The sequence below is a fragment of the Amblyraja radiata genome, chromosome 3, assembly GCF_010909765.2.
Source record: "Amblyraja radiata isolate CabotCenter1 chromosome 3, sAmbRad1.1.pri, whole genome shotgun sequence".
Taxonomy (NCBI): Eukaryota; Metazoa; Chordata; class Chondrichthyes; order Rajiformes; family Rajidae; genus Amblyraja; species Amblyraja radiata.
In genome coordinates, this window is record NC_045958.1 from 79,228,362 (window position 1) to 79,248,218 (window position 19,857).

Here is a 19,857-nt window from a genome sequence, read left to right on the forward strand (position 1 = left end):
AAACAAAGCAGAACCCACCACCATAATACACAACAAACAATAAACTATTATACAACTATCTTGTACTCCTTGTCAAGGATGCATTCAACCCCCAGCGGTCCTGGAAATCCCTCGATGCGCCTGGGGACAGTGCGTTGTCCCTCACTAACACCACCCGGGCACGGACATAACCCCGGAACCAAGAACCTCTTGGGTGGTACAGCAGGGTGGGGTTTTTCCTTTTTTTTGCTTGTTTGTGTTGCTTATGAGTTGGCACTGGCTGACTGCTATCTTTTCACGTGTGTTATTAATTCATACTCAGTCTGGCTGCTCACAGCATAAGGCAACAGTATATTAGACAAAAGGAAAAACCAAAATAATGTGCTTAATGGTTAAAGGAATCATTGAAAATCTGGCAAAACGTTTTCCAGAGACTAATAGAAATGCGAGTGATTTATGATCCTAAAACAGGCTTTATTTACATTGCGGAGGTAATGACTACAAAATACATTTTTTACATCTGTAAATGTCAAATGCAATAATATGCTTTTGGCACTCCTTTCTAAATGTTTCTCTTGTATGAAGGATTGGCAGTTCAGAATTGCAAAATACTGTCGCCTTTTGTAATTGATAATTTAGTTTTAATGTAAATTTGGATTCTGTACAGATCATTCACACTGTCTGGCTGCTCCAGGTGATGGTGTGTGATCATCTGCAATGAAAAGCTTTTAACACATAGAGGCTTGGCTGAATACACTCTACCTGTTTTGCATCAGAGGTCATTTGATCCTCTGCGTACATTGGTTGACAGTGGAATTTGTGTGGAAAAGTGTACTGTATAAACTTTTTCATTGTGACTAAAGTTAAACTATAGTGATCGTACAGTTTTGATATTGCATTTCTTTACCTCAATTGACTTTAAATGATTTGACTAATAAAATTTAATGTATTTAAAAGCAACATGGTATGGTTTTCTGATTTAATTCAAGATTTGAAGTGTCATGTCTTAATCACATAAAATGAGGCACTACTGGTGCGGACTCTAATTAATTGCACATCCATGACATTCGCTATCTTATTAAGGTAGGCAGCTGAAGGTTTTCTTTCAGCGTTGTGGGTCTGGAATTGTACCTCGCATAACTGGTCATGGGTGGTAGATTTTCTTCCTTGAAGGATATTGGATGGGTTTGTATAGCAATCCAATAGTTCTATCATTACCATTCCTGGTAAGAGCTCTTCTGATTTTTAATGGCTAGTTTTTAATTTCCTAACATGCAATAATTGTATTTGAACTTTCATCAGGTCATTAATTAATTCAGACCTCTGAATTAGTGTCCAATAATTTAACTTCTCTGTTGCTATCCCTGTTGCCAAATATTGCAGATGTATCATTCTCCACATGCAATGTTGTCCTGTTCCAAAATTAAGTAGATGAATCTTCATCGGCAATAATGCATACATTTCATTCCTGAAAATTAGTCTTAATTCCCTATAGTTCAGTCATAATTGGATTGTAAGAGATGCTAAATGGGTTATTCCTATTCTTTGTTTTATCAACATTCGACTTTAATCTTTGTGTTAATATGGAGGACTATCCAATGTGATTTAAAAGTAAATTTGGCCTGATTTGAGTTGGGAGAAGAGCTGTTTTGCCTTCCAAATTAATTAAGAGTGCCTGTTTCAAGGATGATGGAATGGGTAAATGGGTCTTACTTAAATTGAGGGGTACTTGAGGTGGGCTTTTGGCATGTCTGAATTTTTAGTCTGTGGCAGACGGTTTGTTCTGAACCTTTGCCAAAGTACCAATGAAAAAAATAAATTGTTGAAGCAACTCGGTGAGTCAAGCACCATCTAGAGGGTAATGGACAGTCGACATTTTGGGACATGATCCTTCATCTGGAGTCGACTATCTAATTACCTTCACAATGTTCCCGACCTGCTGAGTCCCTCCAGCTCTTTGTTTCTTGCAGGTGCTGGAATCTGGAGCAGTCTCTTGTCACTTAATTACTGGTAGTGTTTTGTAACCGTAGGGTACAGCAAAATGTGCAAGTAATTATAATTAAGATTTGAGATATAAGCTCACAAGGTTGAAGAACTATGCCTTTTTATTTTCCCAAATTCTGTTGATAAACCATCTCAATAACTGATGACCGTTTTCACACTCCCTTTTATCTCTGTGGAGAACACGGGAGAGAAGGAATGGATCCACGGGAGAAATCTAGCTGGGTGTAGGAGTAGGACTATAACCACTTAAGAACTATCTACCTAAGGTGCATAACAGAAGGAGATGGTATGAATATACTTGTCAAAATAGTCGAATTATGGGCTCGTGCAATCTCTTTTTAATATGGTCCCTGTATTGTGGACAGGTTGGAAACCAGTCTCAAGTGTTATTAGCAACATGGGGGATTCCTTTTGATATCATGAAGATACTGGATGTTGAAATTGGGGTTGTAATTAGAAAGAAGTGACAGTTAATGGCAGGCATTGGACAAACCAACAGTGATTCTTTAAGTAGTTTAGAACACTGTTTTAACTCCACATTAATACCATCGGACTACAGATCTGTCTTCAATATCATAATCCCATCCAAACACTTGAACCTAGGAGTCAGCACCCCCTTCCACTAGATTCTTGATTTTCTGACCTATGAACCAGAGTCTATGATAGGCCACGAAACATCCTCCACAATAATTCTCAATACTGATGCCCGGCAAGGATGCATTCTCAATCCCTTGCCATACTCATACATTCATGATGTGCAACCAAATTCTGCTCTAACTCCATGTACAAGTTTGTGCATGACACCTCTGTGGTGGGCTGGATCTCAAACTATGACATCCACTAAAGGAAGGAGATTTGGCTGAGTAAAATAGTATCAAGATGATTACCTTTTTCTCAATGTCGGCAAGATGGAGGAGCTACTTAAGGACACCAGGAAGCATGGTGAAATACATGTCCCAATCTGCACTGGTAGCCAAAGTAGAAATGGTTGAGGGCTTTTAATTCGTAGGTGTAAATATCAACACTCTTCAGGTCCAGCCACATTGCAGTTACAGCCAAAAAAGTGCACAAATGCCCCTACTTACTGAGATCAAGGGAGTTCAGCATATCTCCAACAACTGTTACCAACTTCTGCGTATGCACTGTAAGAAGCATACTATCAGGTTGCAAGACAGCGTGGTTTGGAACTACTCTGCCCAAAATTGCAGGGTTACAGCTTAGCCTAGTCCATCATTCAGACCTAACTTCTTGCCATTGGCTCCATCTCCACTCCATGCTGCTTTTGGAAAGCAGCCAACATCATTTGACTTTTTCACTCTTGTCATTCCCTCTTCTTCCCTCTCCTGTTGGGCAGAAAATACAAAAGCTTGAAAGCATGTTTCACTGAACTTGGAAACAGCTTCTTCCCCTCTGTTATCAGAGTACTTAACAGTCCTGCCTTGGGTTGGGGGGTAGTCCTGCTCTTTCAACCTACCTCTGTCTGGACGCTGAACTTTTTCTCTACCTGCAATGCTATTGTAAAACTCTATCCTGCAACCTGGTATTTTTCTCTGCACTACCTGTTGTAATTGTGTATGGCTTGATTGTATTTGGGCATGCAACCAAAGCTCTTCACTGTACCAACTCTGGATTTTACATCAATCTTCTGGAGTATCTTGATGGTTCAGATAATCTGCGTTCTACAATGCTGCAAATAAAGCAGAATTTGTGATGTTTACATCAACAGATGAATGAACAATACCAATTTAAAAACATTTTTTCGTTGTGCACAATCCTTCATCATGTAGCAACAGATTTATTTTGTTTTTGCCCTCTTCACCGCTCTTCTCTGTTCCAAATACAAACATTGAATAAAACCGATATTGTTGTATTTGGGGTGCACCAAGCATTACCCAACCCTGCCAAAAGGATTTCTACTTGCATTTAAAAAAAAGACTTATACATGGAATAAAGACAATTCAAAAAGCACTTGTAACAAGAATAATCTTGCTCTGTACCATAACTATAATTTTCCACTGCTCAAAAAAACTGAGTTGAGTTTAACTGAAGTTTCAGTTATTTTCTGACTAGCAGATTCCTAACTTCACACTAGATGTTGAACCATTCTCAAAATAGTTTTTACATTGATGTTGAATGTCACTGGCCTGTGCTTATATAATGCAATCCTATTAGAGTGCTTGGACCTTTTTAAAGTTTTATTCGTATCGCCTCGTAACAAACCCTCCAGTATGTCCCGACTCTGACTGTTACTGTGACAGTCTCCCGATTAACTCCACTAGTTGTGCAACTCCTCCACCTCTTTCCCTCCCTCGATCATGTATGAAACATCGAAACCCCAGAATATTAAGCTGCCAGTTGTGTCCCTCTCTCAACCACGTGCCACAATGTCAAGCACTGATCCAGGCTCTAAGTTCATCTGTTTTATCGACAATGCTCCTTGCATGAAAATAAACACTTCAGCCCATCAGCGACACCATATTCCTTCAGAGAGACGCAAAATACTGGAGTAAGCCAGCGGGACACGCAGCATCTCTGGAGAGAAGTCATGGGTGGCGTATTGGGTCGAGACCCTTCTTCAGACTAGCATATTCCTTCATCTCTCTCTCTCTGCATGTGTTTCCTTTCAAACTTACTGGTCCTAAACTCTACCTTCCCACCATTCCCATCCCCCCCCCCCCCCCCCCGGGCCTCTAGTTTAGTATAGCGGACAAACCTCAGCTTGCACCACTTCCCTGGCATTTGAAGCCCTGGCTGTCGACAGTCCGGTTGACACGGCTGTTGGTAGCTCCTGAGGACAGCACTTTCCTCCGGCCGCTGCCACCGGCAGGCGCCTTTGGCCATTGTGGGGATCCCACCCTACAAACCAGCTGCAGCTTCTTCCTGTTGGCCACTCCCCTCTCTACTGCTGCCTCCTCCAGTGGCAGAGTGGACAAAGCCACGGGAGAAGATGGCAGTGGAGTCGGGAATAGACAAAGCAGTGGATGACAGAGTAGTGGCAGCTGGCGAGAGAGGGAGGGAGCCCCTCTGTGAGCGAGCACTTCCTGTCGGTGGTACGAAGAAAGTGCTCCCAGCCAGAGGCCTCAATGTGAGCCGCAACAACAGCCCTGTCAACTGGACAGTGCGGCAGCTGGTGAAGAAGGGCTTGCTGGGGCAGAGCAGCCGCATGGCACCTGACCGGCTGAGTTACTCCAGCACCATGTGTCCTTTCATGTATTAATCGGCATCTGCAGTTTTTTTTCTACAATATGCAATAATAATCTGTTACTCAGTTATAGTATTGGCAATAACAGGCATTTCTTCCCCCCCCCCCCCCATGGTTCATTACAATGAGGGTTTACTGTATTAATTTCTTCCATTATTGCATTATGCAAACAACTGGCGAAGTTATGAAAATAAATTGTGTAAATACAGTAACAAATACAATTTATTTGTACTTACATTATGGGAATGATACTTAAGCAACTAATGACAGAAGACATGCTGAAGCAAAGGCTTGGGTACCAGTCTTCTGTCAACATGTAAATCTTCAGGAAGATTGTTGAAGCAATGACTCCAGTCAACGTCAGGAAAATCTGAAGTAGGCCAAGCACTTTCCCTTGAAATGCAATTGCAGAATTTAAGTGCTGTTCTTTATCACAAGAGACTTTTATTTCTATAATAATACCTTTCATGTCCCTTTCAGAATATCCCAAGTGCATTACTGGTAACGAAGTGTCATTGTTCTGTCAAATTTATTTGGTTGATAACTTGTGTAGAATATAATCATGGCTACTTGTAATTTGTGCTATAATATATGGAATTATACACTAAACTATTTTTCTCTTGCTATTTGACTGTCAGAGTTGTTTCTGCCCCCTGTATCCAAGTTGTTGTGTTTGCCTTCCTGGGACCAATGGTCCAGGAATGTAACAATATTTTGCATATATTCCAGGTGCTCACTGGCCTTTTGTCACCCATCGCTATTGGACAGACTGACAGACGCATAGTCTCCTGTGTAGGAAAGAGCTGCAAATGCTGGTTTACGCCGAAAATGCTGGAGTAACTCAGCGGGTCAGGCAGCATCTCTGGAGAAAAGGAATAGGTTTGCGTACAAGGAATACATACTCTTCTGGCTGGAAGGACATCGACTTTTATGTTGACTCCTGGGGCTCCACGACAAAGCACATTTGTTTAAAGTGCAGTCGCTGTTTTAATTAAGTAGGAACAGCTAGTTTGTGACATCTATTCTTCCAAACAGATGTAATGATAATCAGAATGTTAAGAGATGTTGGTAGAGATTCGGACAGCAAAGAGGAATCCTCTGCTATTTTCATAGTCGTGGTATGGGATTTTCTGCAACAACTTGAGGTCTGTTTTGGTTTAATATTTCATTCTAAAGATGGAACCCGATTCAGTGCAACACTCCCTTAGTTTTATCCTGGGATGACTGCATAGATTTTGTTTTTTTGCTCAAAGCTCCAGAGTGGAGCTCACGATCTTACAATTGAAAGGCAAGTCTGACAATTGCTGCAGGTCCACCTGCAACCATCGGTACTTTTAGCTGTGCAACAGTTAGCACGTGCATTTTGTAGATGCTAGTTCCACAGTGGCACTGGCAATAGCCCGAGGACACAGATCTACCTGTATTCCATTTTGGAACATTGTCTGGGCGGGCAACAAAGCAACTTAAAGTGATAATGTACACTAATTAAAGTTAATATAAATAAAGGAAACTAACTTAGGTGCAAACTGATTGGGGGGGGGGGGGAGTTTGAGTTACTAACCATATGAAGTGTCACTTATCTGCTTTGAGATCACTGACCGTATCATTGGCATAGGAATAAGGGCAAACATCATCACTGCTCGAGCTGCAAGACATTTAAAAAAAAAAGGTAATTGTTAGGGAGTTCTTTAAATAGTGCTATTCTGCAGTTGACATTCTGTACCAATGATGATCCAATTTGATCAATTTTGCAACTGCTACCACTTCACATTTTCTTTGTTATTTGAATGCTTTCATCTGTACAACACTGTCCACAATATAGTTTTACCACATGTTTGCATTTATATGACAACTTAACATATTTGTGTTCCAAATCACTGCCAGGTATAAGGCAAAATTTGATACAGATCACAGGATGTAATTTTGAAAGAGTGATTTTTCAAGAACGGAGAAAGCTTTATGGGGGGGAATGCCAGAGACAATACCTGAAGATTGAAATTTAACTTTGGGCAGAGCAGAATAGTTTATTGTTATATATACTAGGGTGCAATGAAATTCCTTGTTCAGTGGAACAGGGATGTGATCTAATGCAAGAAGGAACTGCAGATGCTGGTTTAAACTGAAGATAGACACAAAAAGCTGGAATAACTCAGTAGGACAGGCAGCATCTCTGGAGAGAAGGGATGGGTGACGTTTCGGGTTGAGACCCTTCTTCAGACTAAGTCGCGGGGTGTTGTTATTGCCGATTGTCTACTATTGCCAGGTAAGGCATTGTCATTGTATAACCATATAACCATATAACAATTACAGCATGGAAACAGGCCATCTCGACCCTTCTAGTCCATGCCGAACACGTATTCTCCCCTAGTCCCATATACCTGCGCTCAGACCATAACCCTCCATTCCTTTCCCGTCCATATAACTATCCAATTTATTTTTAAATGATAAAAACGAACCTGCCTCCACCACCTTCCCTGGAAGCTCATTCCACACAGCTACCACTCTCTGAGTAAAGAAGTTCCCCCTCATGTTACCCCTAAACTTCTGTCCCTTAATTCTCAAGTCATGTCCCCTTGTTTGAATCTTCCCTACTCTCAGTGGGAAAAGCTTATCCACGTCAACTCTGTCTATCCCTCTCATCATTTTAAAGACCTCTATCAAGTCCCCCCTTAACCTTCTGCGCTCCAAAGAATAAAGCCCTAACTTGTTCAACCTTTCTCTGTAACTTAGTTGCTGAAACCCAGGCAACATTCTAGTAAATATCCTCTGTACTCTCTCTATTTTGTTGACAACCTTCCTATAATTAGGCGACCAAAATTGTACCCCATACTCCAGAATTGGCCTCACCGCTGCCTTGTACAATTTTAACATTACATCCCAACTTCTATACTCAATGCTCTGATTTATAAAGGCCAGCACACCAAAAGCTTTCTTTACCACCCTATCTACATGAGATTCCACTTTCAGGGAACTGTGCACAGTTATTCCCAGATCCCTCTGTTCACCTGCATTCTTCAATTCCCTACTATTTACCATGTACGTCCTATTTTGATTTGTCCTGCCAAGATGTAGCACCTCACACTTATCAGCATTAAACTCCATCTGCCATCTTTCAGTCCACTCTTCCAACTGGCATAAATCTATCTGTAGACTTTGAAAATCTACTTCATTATCCACAACCCCACCTATTTTAGTATCATCTGCATACTTACTAATCCAATTTACCACACCATCATCCAGATCATTGATGTACATGACAAACAACAGTGGACCCAACACAGATCCCTGTGGCACCCCACTAGTCACTGGCCTCCAACCTGACAAACAACCATCCACCATTACTCTCTGGCATCTCCCATTCAGCCACTGTTGAATCCATCTTGCTACTCCACCATTAATACCCAACCATTGAACCTTCTTAACCAACCTTCCATGAGGAACCTTGTCAAAGGCCTTACTGAAGTCCATATATACAACATCCACTGCTTTACCCATATCAATTTCCCGAGTAACCTCTTCAAAAAATTCAAGAAGATTAGTCAAACATGACCTTCCAGGCACAAATCCATGTTGACTGTTCCTAATCAGACCCTGTTTATCCAGATGCTTATATATATTATCTCTAAGTATCCTTTCCATTAATTTGCCCACCACTGACGTCAAACTAACTGGTCTATAATTGCTAGGTTTACTCTTAGACCCCTTTTTAAACAATGGAACAACATGCGCAGTACGCCAATCCTCCGGCACTATTCCCGTTTCTAATGACATTTGAAATATTTCTGTCATAGCCCCTGCTATTTCTACACTAACTTCCCTCAATGTCCTAGGGAATATCCTGTCCGGACCTGGAGACTTATCCACTTTTATATTTCTCAAAAGTGTCAGTACTTCCTCTTCTTTGAATCTCATAGTTTCCATAGCTACTCTACTTGTTTCCCTTACCTCACATAATTCAATATCCTTCTCCTTGGTGAATACCGAAGAAAAGAAATTGTTCAATATCTCCCCCATCTCTTTTGGCTCTGCAGATAGCTGTCCACTCTGACTCTCTAATGGACCAATTTTATCCCTCGTTATCCTTTTGCTATTAATATAGCTGTAGAAACCCTTTGGGTTTACTTTCACCTTACTTGCCAAAGCAACCTCATATCTTCTTTTAGCTTTTCTAATTTCTTTCTTAAGATTCTTTTTACATTCTTTATACTCCTCAAGCACCTCATTTACTCCATGCTGCCTATAATTATTGTAGATCTCCCTCTTTTTCCAAACCAAGTGTCCAATTTCCCTTGAAAACCATGGCTCTTTCCGATTTTTACTATTTCCTTTCAACCGAACAGGGACATAAAGATTCTGTACTCTTAAAATGTCACCTTTAAATGTACTCCATTTCTCTTCCACATCTTTCCCATAAAACAAAATGTCCCAATTTACTCCTTTTAAATCCTTTCGCATCTCCTCAAAGTTAGCCTTTCTCCAATCAAAAATCTCAACCCTAGGTCCAGTTCTGACCCCCTCCATAATTATATTGAAACTAATGGTATTGTGATCACTGGTCCCGAACTGTTCCCCAACGCATACCTCTGCCACCTGACCCGTCTCATTTCCTAACAGGAGGTCCAGCACCGCCCCTTCTCTAGTAGGTACTTCTATGTATTGCTGCAAAAAACTATCCTGCACACATTTTACAAACTCCAACCCATCCAGCCCATTTACAGAATATGTTTCCCAGTCTATGTGTGGAAAATTGAAATTTCCCACAATCACTACCTTGTGCTTACTACTAATATCTGCTATCTCCTTACATATTTGCTCTTCCAATTCTCGCTCCCCATTTGGCGGTCTATAATACACCCCTATAAGTGTTGCTACCCCTTTCCCATTTCTCAGTTCCACCCAAATAGCCTCCCTAGACGAGCCCTCTAATCTATCCTGCCAAAGCACTGCTGTAATATCTTCCCTGATAAGCAATGCAACACCTCCACCTCTTGCCCCTCCAATTCTATCACACCTGAAGCAACAAAATCCTGGAATATTTAGTTTCCAATCACAGCCCTCCTGCAACCATGTTTCACTGATCGCCACAACATCATACTTCCAGGTGTCAATCCAGGCTCTGAGTTCATCCACCTTTCTTACAATGCTCCTAGCATTAAAATATACACATTTAAGAAACCCACCCTTTCTTATTCTCTGTTTATTGTCTCTTTCTTCTCTCTCCCCTACATTTTGGGTCAGAGTGCCACCATTCTCTGCCTCCTGCCTCACACACTGACTGCTAGCTTTCCCAATTTGAGTCCCTCCCCCCAACCATACTAGTTTAAAGTCTCCCCAGTAGCCTTTGCAAATCTCCCCGCCAGGATATTGGTCCCCCTCGAGTTCAAGTGCAACCCGTCCTTTCTGTACAGGTCACACCTTCCCCAAAAGAGGTCCCAATGATCCAGAAACTTGAATCCATACCCACTGCACCAGTCCCTCATCCACTCATTTATCCTCCACCTCGCTCCATTCCTACTCTCACTGTCGCGTAGTATGTAGTTGAAACAAACAATTGCAGATGAATGCTCATCACAAAAGGACTCAAAGTGCTGGAGAAATTCAGCAGGTCAGCCAGCATCGCTGGGAAACATGGATAGGTGATGCCAGGACCCTTTTTCAGACTGATTCAGTCTGCTTGGTTACTCCAGCATTTTGTGTCGTTTCGCCTTACAGCTAGGTGATGATGCCACTTGTCTGCACCAGCGAGCCCTTCTACACTCATTCTGCACTCTTTCACGTTATCGCACCCAACAGAACGTGCTTTCTTCAGGACATGCTCGGTCACCCCCTATACTGGTACTATACTTCACTTTCGGGGCGATTTACAACTTTACCCAGGCAATTGACCTACAAACCTGCACGTCTATGGAGTGTGGAAGGAGTCCGGAGAGATCCCATGTCGCAGGATGAACGTACAGTAGGTTAACTGGCTTCGGTAAAGATTGTAAATTGTCCTAGTGTGTATGATAGTGATAGTGTAAGGGGATCGATGGTCGGCACAGACTTGGTGGCTGTAGGGCCTGTTTCCATGCTGTATCCCTAAAACTAAAACCACTCGCCATTAGAATCAAGAACAGTTTCTTCCCTGCTGTTTTCAGACTCTTGAATGGACCTGTCATATGCCACGCATGCATTTCCAATCTCCCATTCTACCTTTGCTTTTAACCCCACTTTCTCTGTAGTTGTAATACTATTTGCTGCACTTGACTTTTTTTTCATGGGATTTTTATTTGTCCTGCCTCGGCCTCTAGGAGAGTGTGACACTGGATGCAGATCAAACAAGACAGGGAACTTGTATTTTTGGTGTGGCATTTTCAGTCAAAATGGAAGTGAAACGACTGACATTTGTTGAAAAATGAAATCCCAAATTTGTGGTCAGTGCTTTGTTGCACTTTCACAAACTGCTGTTGCCAGCCATTACTGCTGTAATCATATTTGAACGATATGAATCTAAACTCTTTGGCAAGTGGCACATTATTGTTTTAGTTTAGTTCATTGTCACATGTAGTGAGGTACAGTGAAAGGCTTTTTTATGTGCTCTCCAGTCAGTGGAGAGACTATACATAATTACAATCAAACGGCCTGCAGTGATCAGATACAGGATAAAGGGAATAAACTTTAATGCAAGATAAAGTTTGATTAAATATAGTCTGAGGGATCCCTATAAGGTAGGTGGTAGGTTAGGACTGATTTCTAGTTCAGCTGCCTGATAACAGCTGGGAAAGATTAAAGTCTATCCTTTAATCTGGAGGTATGTGTTTTCACACTTCTGTACCTCTTGTCTGATGGGAGAGTGGAGAAGAGGAAGTGGCTGGGGTGAGATGTCATTGATTATGCTGGTGGTATTACCGAGGTAGTGTGAAGTGTAGATTTTCATTTATGTAAGGTTCAATTTCTGTTTCATATTACTGTACAACAATGATTGCCCACATGCTCTAGGTCTGTTATCCCACTTTCTCATCTATTCTCCACATACTAGAGGTAATTTACAGAGGCCAATTAACCTACAAACCCACATTGGATATGAGAAGAAGCCGGAGCACCCAGAGGAAACCCACACTGTCTATAGGGAGAAAATGCAAACTCAACACAGACGGCACCTATCAGGATCCAACCCAGGTCACTAGTGCTGTGAGGCAACAGCCCCATCAGCTGTGCCACGATGCTGCCCTAGTCTACAAACCCACACAGGGCAGCATCTGTGGAGAGAGAAACAGAATGAATATCTGCATATGAAGACCCTTCCTCAGGACTATACACCTAATCGGTTTTGAAGTATTGGTCACCATAGTTCTCTTTTTATTGAGATGGTTCATGCTTTAGGAGTGTTCTCTTATTATCAGATTGATTGATTGAAATCTGTGGAATTCTCTGCCACAGAATGCAGTGGAGGTCAATTGACTGGATGTTTTCAAGGGGTAGTTAGATTTAGCTCTTGGGTGTAAAGCAGGGGCCTCCAAACTTTTCAGTATATGGGCCATATATATTTGGCACATTTTTGCAGGCTATAGGAAAACATAAAGAAGTGTCAGTTTTATAAATTTAATGAGAGAGAGGGGCAGGGACAGTGAGGGGAGAGACTGAGAGAGAGGACAGAGACAGAGCAGGCAGAGAGGAACGATGGCAACCCCCCCCCCCCCCCCCCCCCCCAATTGCACCCTTTTCACGGCGGCCCCGTGATGTATCGGCTCTGACAATTCGAGGGACATATCCGGTAACAACATTAAGGGCAGCTCCGGGCCGCCGTGCTCCCCGACTCGAATCAGCTCGACGCCTGTGACGGGCATAACTGACACACGCTCCGTCCTGCGCTGAGTTTGCTACGGGCCATAATTTGGAGACCCCCTGGTGTAAAGGAATCGATGGATATGGGGGGGGAAGCAGGAACGGAGTACTGATTTTAGATGCCCAGCGCTGTACTTAAGGTACACAGTCTATGCTGATTTAAGTCTTGCAATGTTACTACTAGGTAGTAGTGAGAATTCTGTCGGCGATACCATAAGTATAGGTAATGGACAAATGAATGGGGAAAATATGCAATAGGTCGCTAATTGAGTCAATGCTTAATTACTGTTTTACGTCAGGTATCTGAATCCGGGAATTGAGGGAACTATTCAACTTTGTATTGACTCCAAATGTAGCCAATTACTATACGTGCAGGTCTGAATAAGGGTCTCGTCCCGAAACGACACCCGTTCCTTCTTTCCACAGATGTTGCCTGTCCCGCTGAGTTATTCCATAATTTTGTGTCTATCTTCAATGAATTGATGTTTAAGCAGCGCCAGGCTGTTGGTAATGATACTTACCAATGAAAAATAAGGAAGTCCACTTTACATAGGCCATGATCAGCATCCCGCTGGAAAATGACACCATCCCGATCACTATCAAGGAAGTGTCCTTCAAATATCTGGAAAGGACTTTGACTCCTAGGAAGCTGGTGAGGAAGATGGTGTATCCCGCTGCATTGCCGTAGCCAACCCAGACGGCATTCCACTTCAGCGGGGCTTTCAGCATAAACATGGGGATCACGTCCACTCCGCCCGCCACACTTAGATCATATAAAACCCCGCCTGCAAACAGCAGGACGACCGTGATGTTACTCAGTGGCGTGCAGCCGCTACGTTCATCCTGGGCGCTGGCCGTGCCTTCCGGTAGCCTTACTGTTTCACTTTGACTTCCATCCTCGGCACTGTTTTGTTGCTCGGCCTCGACCCCGGCAGCAGCTTCAGCGACGTGGTCCTGCCCGGCTTGGACCAGTAGCCTGTCGCTCTCCAGAGGTGTTCTCGCCGTTTGTTTGGGCGGCACTTTCAAGACCAGGGTGCAGTAGAGCAAGCTCAGCGCATAGAGGCAGCAGCTGGAGGCGGCCAGGACAGCCCCCTGGTAACGGGAGAGAGTGAAGTGAACGAAGATGTGTCCAGATGCGACGCTTCCAATCATGCCTGCTAAGCCGGAGGTCAGTTCGATCCTAATGAGGCGGGCCGACCTCTCTTCCACTGAGGAGGTGTCTGAGGCGAAGGCCATCACTCCAGTCCAGAAAGAGGCGAAGCCCCCGGTGAAGCCATTGAGCAGTGCAGTCGCAAACATCGCCTCCAAGGGCAACTGGAACAGGATCATCCAGAGCAGTAGAGACCTGGAGACCAGGTAGCCCAGAAGGGGCACGCAGATGGTTATCTTCCTGGATTTCTGATCTCCCAGCCTGGCCAGAGTGAAGGTGAAGACCAGAGGGGTGATTCCCAGCAGCAGGTTATTGTACAAGTAAAACCGAGAGACGCAGGCTTGCCGCTTGACCTGGCTGCCGGCCGCCGTGGCATTGCAGCGCTCCTGAGTCACCATCAGCAGCGTGGTGTCGAAGAAAGCCCCCGCGACCTGGTGGAGAGCCACGGCGATCTCCACGAAGGAGGACAGCCTTCCACACATCTCCCTTACTCTAGACACTGCACTCACGTTCCCGGGCTTCACCCCTCTCCTGTGCTTCTGACTTCACCGCCGCACGGATCCGGAAAGACAGTCAGCGCCGCCGTGGTGAAGCACTTCCCTGTCTGTCACTGGGCAGATGGCCCGAATCGGCCCACACGTCCCGAATCGGAATTCAGCCGAGCAATCCCGCAACTGCCGACCTGTCCAACCGGTTTCCAAGATACAGATGCAAAGCTGTCAGTGCTCTCCCTGCATTAGCAGACGTGGGACGCAATGTGATCACCCCATCCCAATATATCCCAAGTCTGCAATTTATCCCAGATAAAGCATAAAAAGAAGTTTAATTTGACACCTAATTCACTTTCATATCTTCAGTATTAAAAAAGTTATGGCCATTTTCATACTCGGAAATTAGCATCTTGTTCCCTATTGCTTTTCCATTAACACAAAAGCTGTGATCAAGGGCAGTCAAATGCCCATAACTTTCTTAAAAATTAAGAGAACTGAAATAAAATTTCAGTTATTATAGATTGAAGCATTCTGAAACAAATAATAAACATTGTTACTTGGATGACCTGAAATTAAAGCATAATAATTAGTTAGTTACCTAATTGTAGTTAATTACAAAACTCAATTACTAGATCTAAACATCTATCCATTTCTTAGGAAAAGATTTACATTTTTAAATAGCCTAAATGTCCAAATAACATTCACACACAAATTCGCAATATAACATGTTTTTTAAATCTCAATTTATAGGCCAAATGGAAAGAATTTAGTGTTTAATCGCTGTAAATTAATGGCCATTTAAATCATCTTGCGAGTGGGAATTTGTGGAACGCGATGGTTTGGAACGTTGCGGTTGCAGTGAATTTGAACCCCATGTCAGCATGAAAAATACTGCCGGTTCGGATGGGCTCCAAGTCACCTTCTCGCAACTTAAAATTTTGGTTAAAGACATCTTAAGAAGTACTTTTTAATGTAAAAATACACAGCGTACCTTGCCTTGTCTCCAATGTGAGATCCGTCCTGTTGTCGGCGTTCACGGCTTTAGAAGATGATTTTTAATTTACTCTAACAATTAAATTATCCAACTTAGTTTAAAAATAAGTACAGAGAACGGCAGTCGGAGCGATTTTTCTTGAGCAATTAAACAGGCTGATCAACATCGATTTAAACAGTCTGGAGAAAACGGCATTTTAAACCCGCCCCCCTCTCAAAGGCGCCAAAGTCGCGCACACGGGCAGTGACACCGCTGAAGGTAAGTTTTGCAACATACCTAATGAAAGGGCTTCAGAAACACGTGTACGTTGTCGCAATTATTATGCTTCCCATTACTCGGGAAAATACCAATTTAGGATCAATAAATTCAGTGGTTAATTCAGGTACACCGACTTTACTTAAATTGACAGAATTTGCGAAGCTAACAGAATTGGTGCATTCAAGTCAAAGTATTTTGGGGAAAGGTTATGCTAACGTGAGGTGCAGTGGGGTAGAGGTAGTTCATACAAAAAAATAAATCGTAGGAGTAGAATTAGGCCATTCAGCCTACTCGAATCTACTCCGCCAAGCAATCAATAGACAATAGGTGCAGGAGTAGGCCATTCGGCCCTTCGAGCCAGCACCGTCATTCAATGTGATCATGGCTAATCATCCCCAATCAGTACCCCGTTCCTGCCTTCTCCCCATATCCCCGACTTCGCTATCTTTAAGAGCCCTATCTAGCTCTCTCTTGAAAGTATCCAGAGAACCGGCCTCCACCGCCCTCTGAAGCAGAGAATTCCACAGACACAACTGAGAAAAAGTGTTTCCTCGTCTCCTTTCTAAATGGCTTACCCCTTATTCTTAAACTGTGGCCCCTGGTTCTGGACTCCCCCAACATCGGGAACATGTTTCCTGCCTCTAGCGTGTCTAAACCCTTAACAATCTTATATGTTTCAATGAGATTCCCTCTCATCCTTCTAAACTCCAGAGTGTTCAAGCTCAGCCGCTCCATTCTCTCAGAATTTGACAGTCCTGCCATCCCGGGAATTAACCTTGTAAACCTACGCTGCACTCCCTCAATAGCAAGAATGTCCTTCCTCAAATTAGGGGACCAAAACTGCACCCAATACTCCAGGTGTGGTCTCACTAGGGCTCTGTACAACTGCAGAAGGACCTATTTGTTCCTATAATCGACTCCTCTTGTTATAAAGGCCCACATGCCATTCGCTTTCTTCACTGCCTGCTGTACCTGCATGCTTACTTTCATAGGTACACAAAATTGCTGGGGAAACTCAGCGGGTGCAGCAGCATCTATGGAGCGAAGGAAATAGGCGACGTTTCGGGCCGAAACCCTTCTTCAGACTCTTCAGACAAATGGAAAGAATTTAGTATTTAATCGCTGTAAATTAATGGCCATTTTTGGTCTGAAGAAGGGTTTCGGCCCGAAACGTCGCCTATTTCCTTCGCTCCATAGATGCTGCTGTACCCGCTGAGTTTCCCCAGCAATTTTGTGTACCTTCGATATTCCAGCATCTGCAGTTCCCTTTTGAATGCTTACTTTCATAGACTGATGAACAAGGACACCCAGATCCCGTTGTACTTCCCCTTTTCTCAACTTGATGCCATTTAGATAGTAATCTACCTTCCTGTTTTTGATACCAAAGTGGATAACCTCACATTTATCCACATTAAACTTCATCTGCCATGCATCTGCCCACTCACCCAACCTGTCCAAGTCACCTTGCATTCTCAGAGCATCCCCCTCACAGTTCACACTGCCACCCAGCTTTGTGTCATCTGCAAATTTGCTAATGTTACTCTGAATACCTTCATCCAAATCATTGATGTATTTTGTAAATAGCTGCGGTCCCAGCACCGAGCCTTGCGGTACCCCACTAGTCACTGCCTGCCATTCTGAAAGGGACCCGTTAATCCCTACTCTTTGTTTCCTGTCTGCCAACCAATTTTCTATCCATGTCATGCTGATCCATCTTTCCCCCATTCTCCGATCTTCTCCCTGTAACCTTTGACATCCAAAGACTGTGGCAGTGAATTACACAGATTTGCCATCTCAGGCTAAAAAATTCCCACCTCATCGCCTTTCTAAAGGTACGTCCTTTTATTCTGAGGCCTAGACTCTTCCACGAGTCGGTTTGTCTGTAACATTTGCCTGCTTCAGTGATGCATTACTTCTGCTGAAGCAAACTGAACCAAGTGTTGAGTACAACTTGCTATCAATACATGTTGGGGACCAAGATCTTGCTAAGTTTGACAAAACCTAAGGAACACTTTATTTAGATTACAGTGCACAGTTCTCATTTCTATATATGTGGGGAAGATTGATTGCGGGGATGAGGTGAGATTAGGTAAACGTGGCTTAAACTGACAGAGACCCTTACAATGCCCTCCATCATGTTTTGGACAGACAGAGACCCATCATTTATTTATTTGCCTCTGTACTCCACAATTTGAGATTTGTAATAGAAAAAAATCACATGTGGTTAAAGTGCACATTGTCAGATTTAATTAAAGGCCATTCTTATACATTTTGGTTTCACCATGTAGAAATTACAGCTGTGTTTATATATAGTCCCCCCCATTTCGGGGCACCATAATGTTTGGGACACATGGCTTCACAGGCGTTTGTAATTGCTTAGGTGTGTTTAATTGCCTCCTGAATGCAGGCATAAGAGAGCTCTCAGCACCTAGTCTTTCCTCCAGTCTTTCCATCACCTTTGGACACTTTTAATGATGTTTATCAACATGAGGGCTAAGTTGTGTCAACAAAAGTCAAAGAAGCCATTATGAGACTGAGAAACAAAAATAAAACTGTTAGACATCAGCCAAACCTTATGCGTACCAACATCAACTGTGTGGAACATCATTAAGAAGAAAGAGAGCACTGGTGAGCTTACTAATCGCAAAGGGACTGGCAGGCCAAGGAAGACCAACACAGCTGATGACAGAAGAATTCTCTCTATAATAAAGAAAAATCCCCAAACACCAGTCCGAAGATCAGAAACACTCTTCAGGAGTCAGGTGTGTATTTGTCAATGACCACTGTCCGCAGAAGACTTCATGAACAGAAATACAGAGGCGACACTGCAAGATGCAAACCACTGGTTAGCCGCAAAAATAGGATGGCCGGGTTATAGTTTGCCAAGAATTACTTAAAAGATCAACCACACCTCTGGAAAAAAAAGGTCTTGTGAACAGATGAGACAAAGATTAACATATATCAGAGTGATGGCAAGAGCAAAGTTATGAAGGAGAGAAGGAACTGCCCAAGATCCAAAGCATACCACCTCATCTGTGAAACACGGTGGTGGGGTTGTTATGGCTTGGGCATGTATGCCTGATGAAGGTACTGGCTCACTTATCTTCATTGATGATACAATGATACAATACAATGATACAATTTATTTGTTGTCATTTGAACCTCATTGAGGTTCAAACGAAATTTGGTTTCTGCAGTCATACAAACCAGTAGAAGATCCAAGACACAACACAATTTACACAAACATCCATCACAGCGAATCTCCTCCTCGCTGTGATGGAAGGCAAAATCGTATCTCTCCCCTGCACTCCCCATTCTACTCCCGATGTCAGAGTCAAAGCCCCTGGTGGGCGATGGTAAATAAGTCCCGTGGCCATTTAAAGCCGCGCTGGGCGATGTAAGGCCCCGCTCCAGGTCATCCTCAACCCCGCAACTCAGGCGGGAGAAGTCGCCATTGCGGAAGCCCCGAAAAGTGGTCTCCCACCAGGGACCCGCGGGCTCCCGGTGTTGTCGTCCACCAGACCTGCAGCTGGAGCCTCCGAATCTCCGGGGTCGGGCCGCAGCGCGCCACCACAGCTCCTCCCGCTCCGAACTTGGCCAGCTCCGCGATGGTGAGTAGTCCACAGGCTCCGCGACTGGAGCCCCAGGTCGTTCCGGTTGGAGGCCGCTCCACGGTGCTAGGCCCCAACGACAACGGAGACCCGACAGAGAAAAGGGAAAAGATTTTAAAAGTTTCCCCACCCCCACCCCCCGCCCCCCACACACATACCCAGTTAAAAACCCCACTATAACTACACTCAAATGAGACAAAAAGTAAAAAAAGACAGATGGACTGCAGAGGCCGCTGCGACGTGAGTCGCACCGCCCACCCACAACTGCTGATGGTTGCAGCATAATGAATTCTGAAGTATAGACACATCCTATCTGCTCAAGTTCAAACAAATGCCTCAAAACT

The 19,857-nt window shown here is 43.5% G+C and overlaps 1 protein-coding gene across 1 annotated transcript; it reads right to left on the bottom strand.

Annotated features, from left to right (window-relative positions):
• Positions 1-1,531: 1,531 nt before the first annotated feature.
• On the bottom strand, positions 1,532-14,792 carry slc46a2 (solute carrier family 46 member 2). Its single transcript, XM_033018190.1, has 4 exons — positions 13,531-14,792; positions 6,747-6,830; positions 5,422-5,578; positions 1,532-3,670 (listed from the first exon to the last, which is right to left on the bottom strand). The coding sequence occupies exons 1-4, from the start codon at positions 14,639-14,641 to the stop codon at positions 3,616-3,618; spliced, it is 1,407 nt and encodes a 468-aa protein (XP_032874081.1). The 5' UTR covers positions 14,642-14,792; the 3' UTR covers positions 1,532-3,615.
• Positions 14,793-19,857: the final 5,065 nt, after the last annotated feature.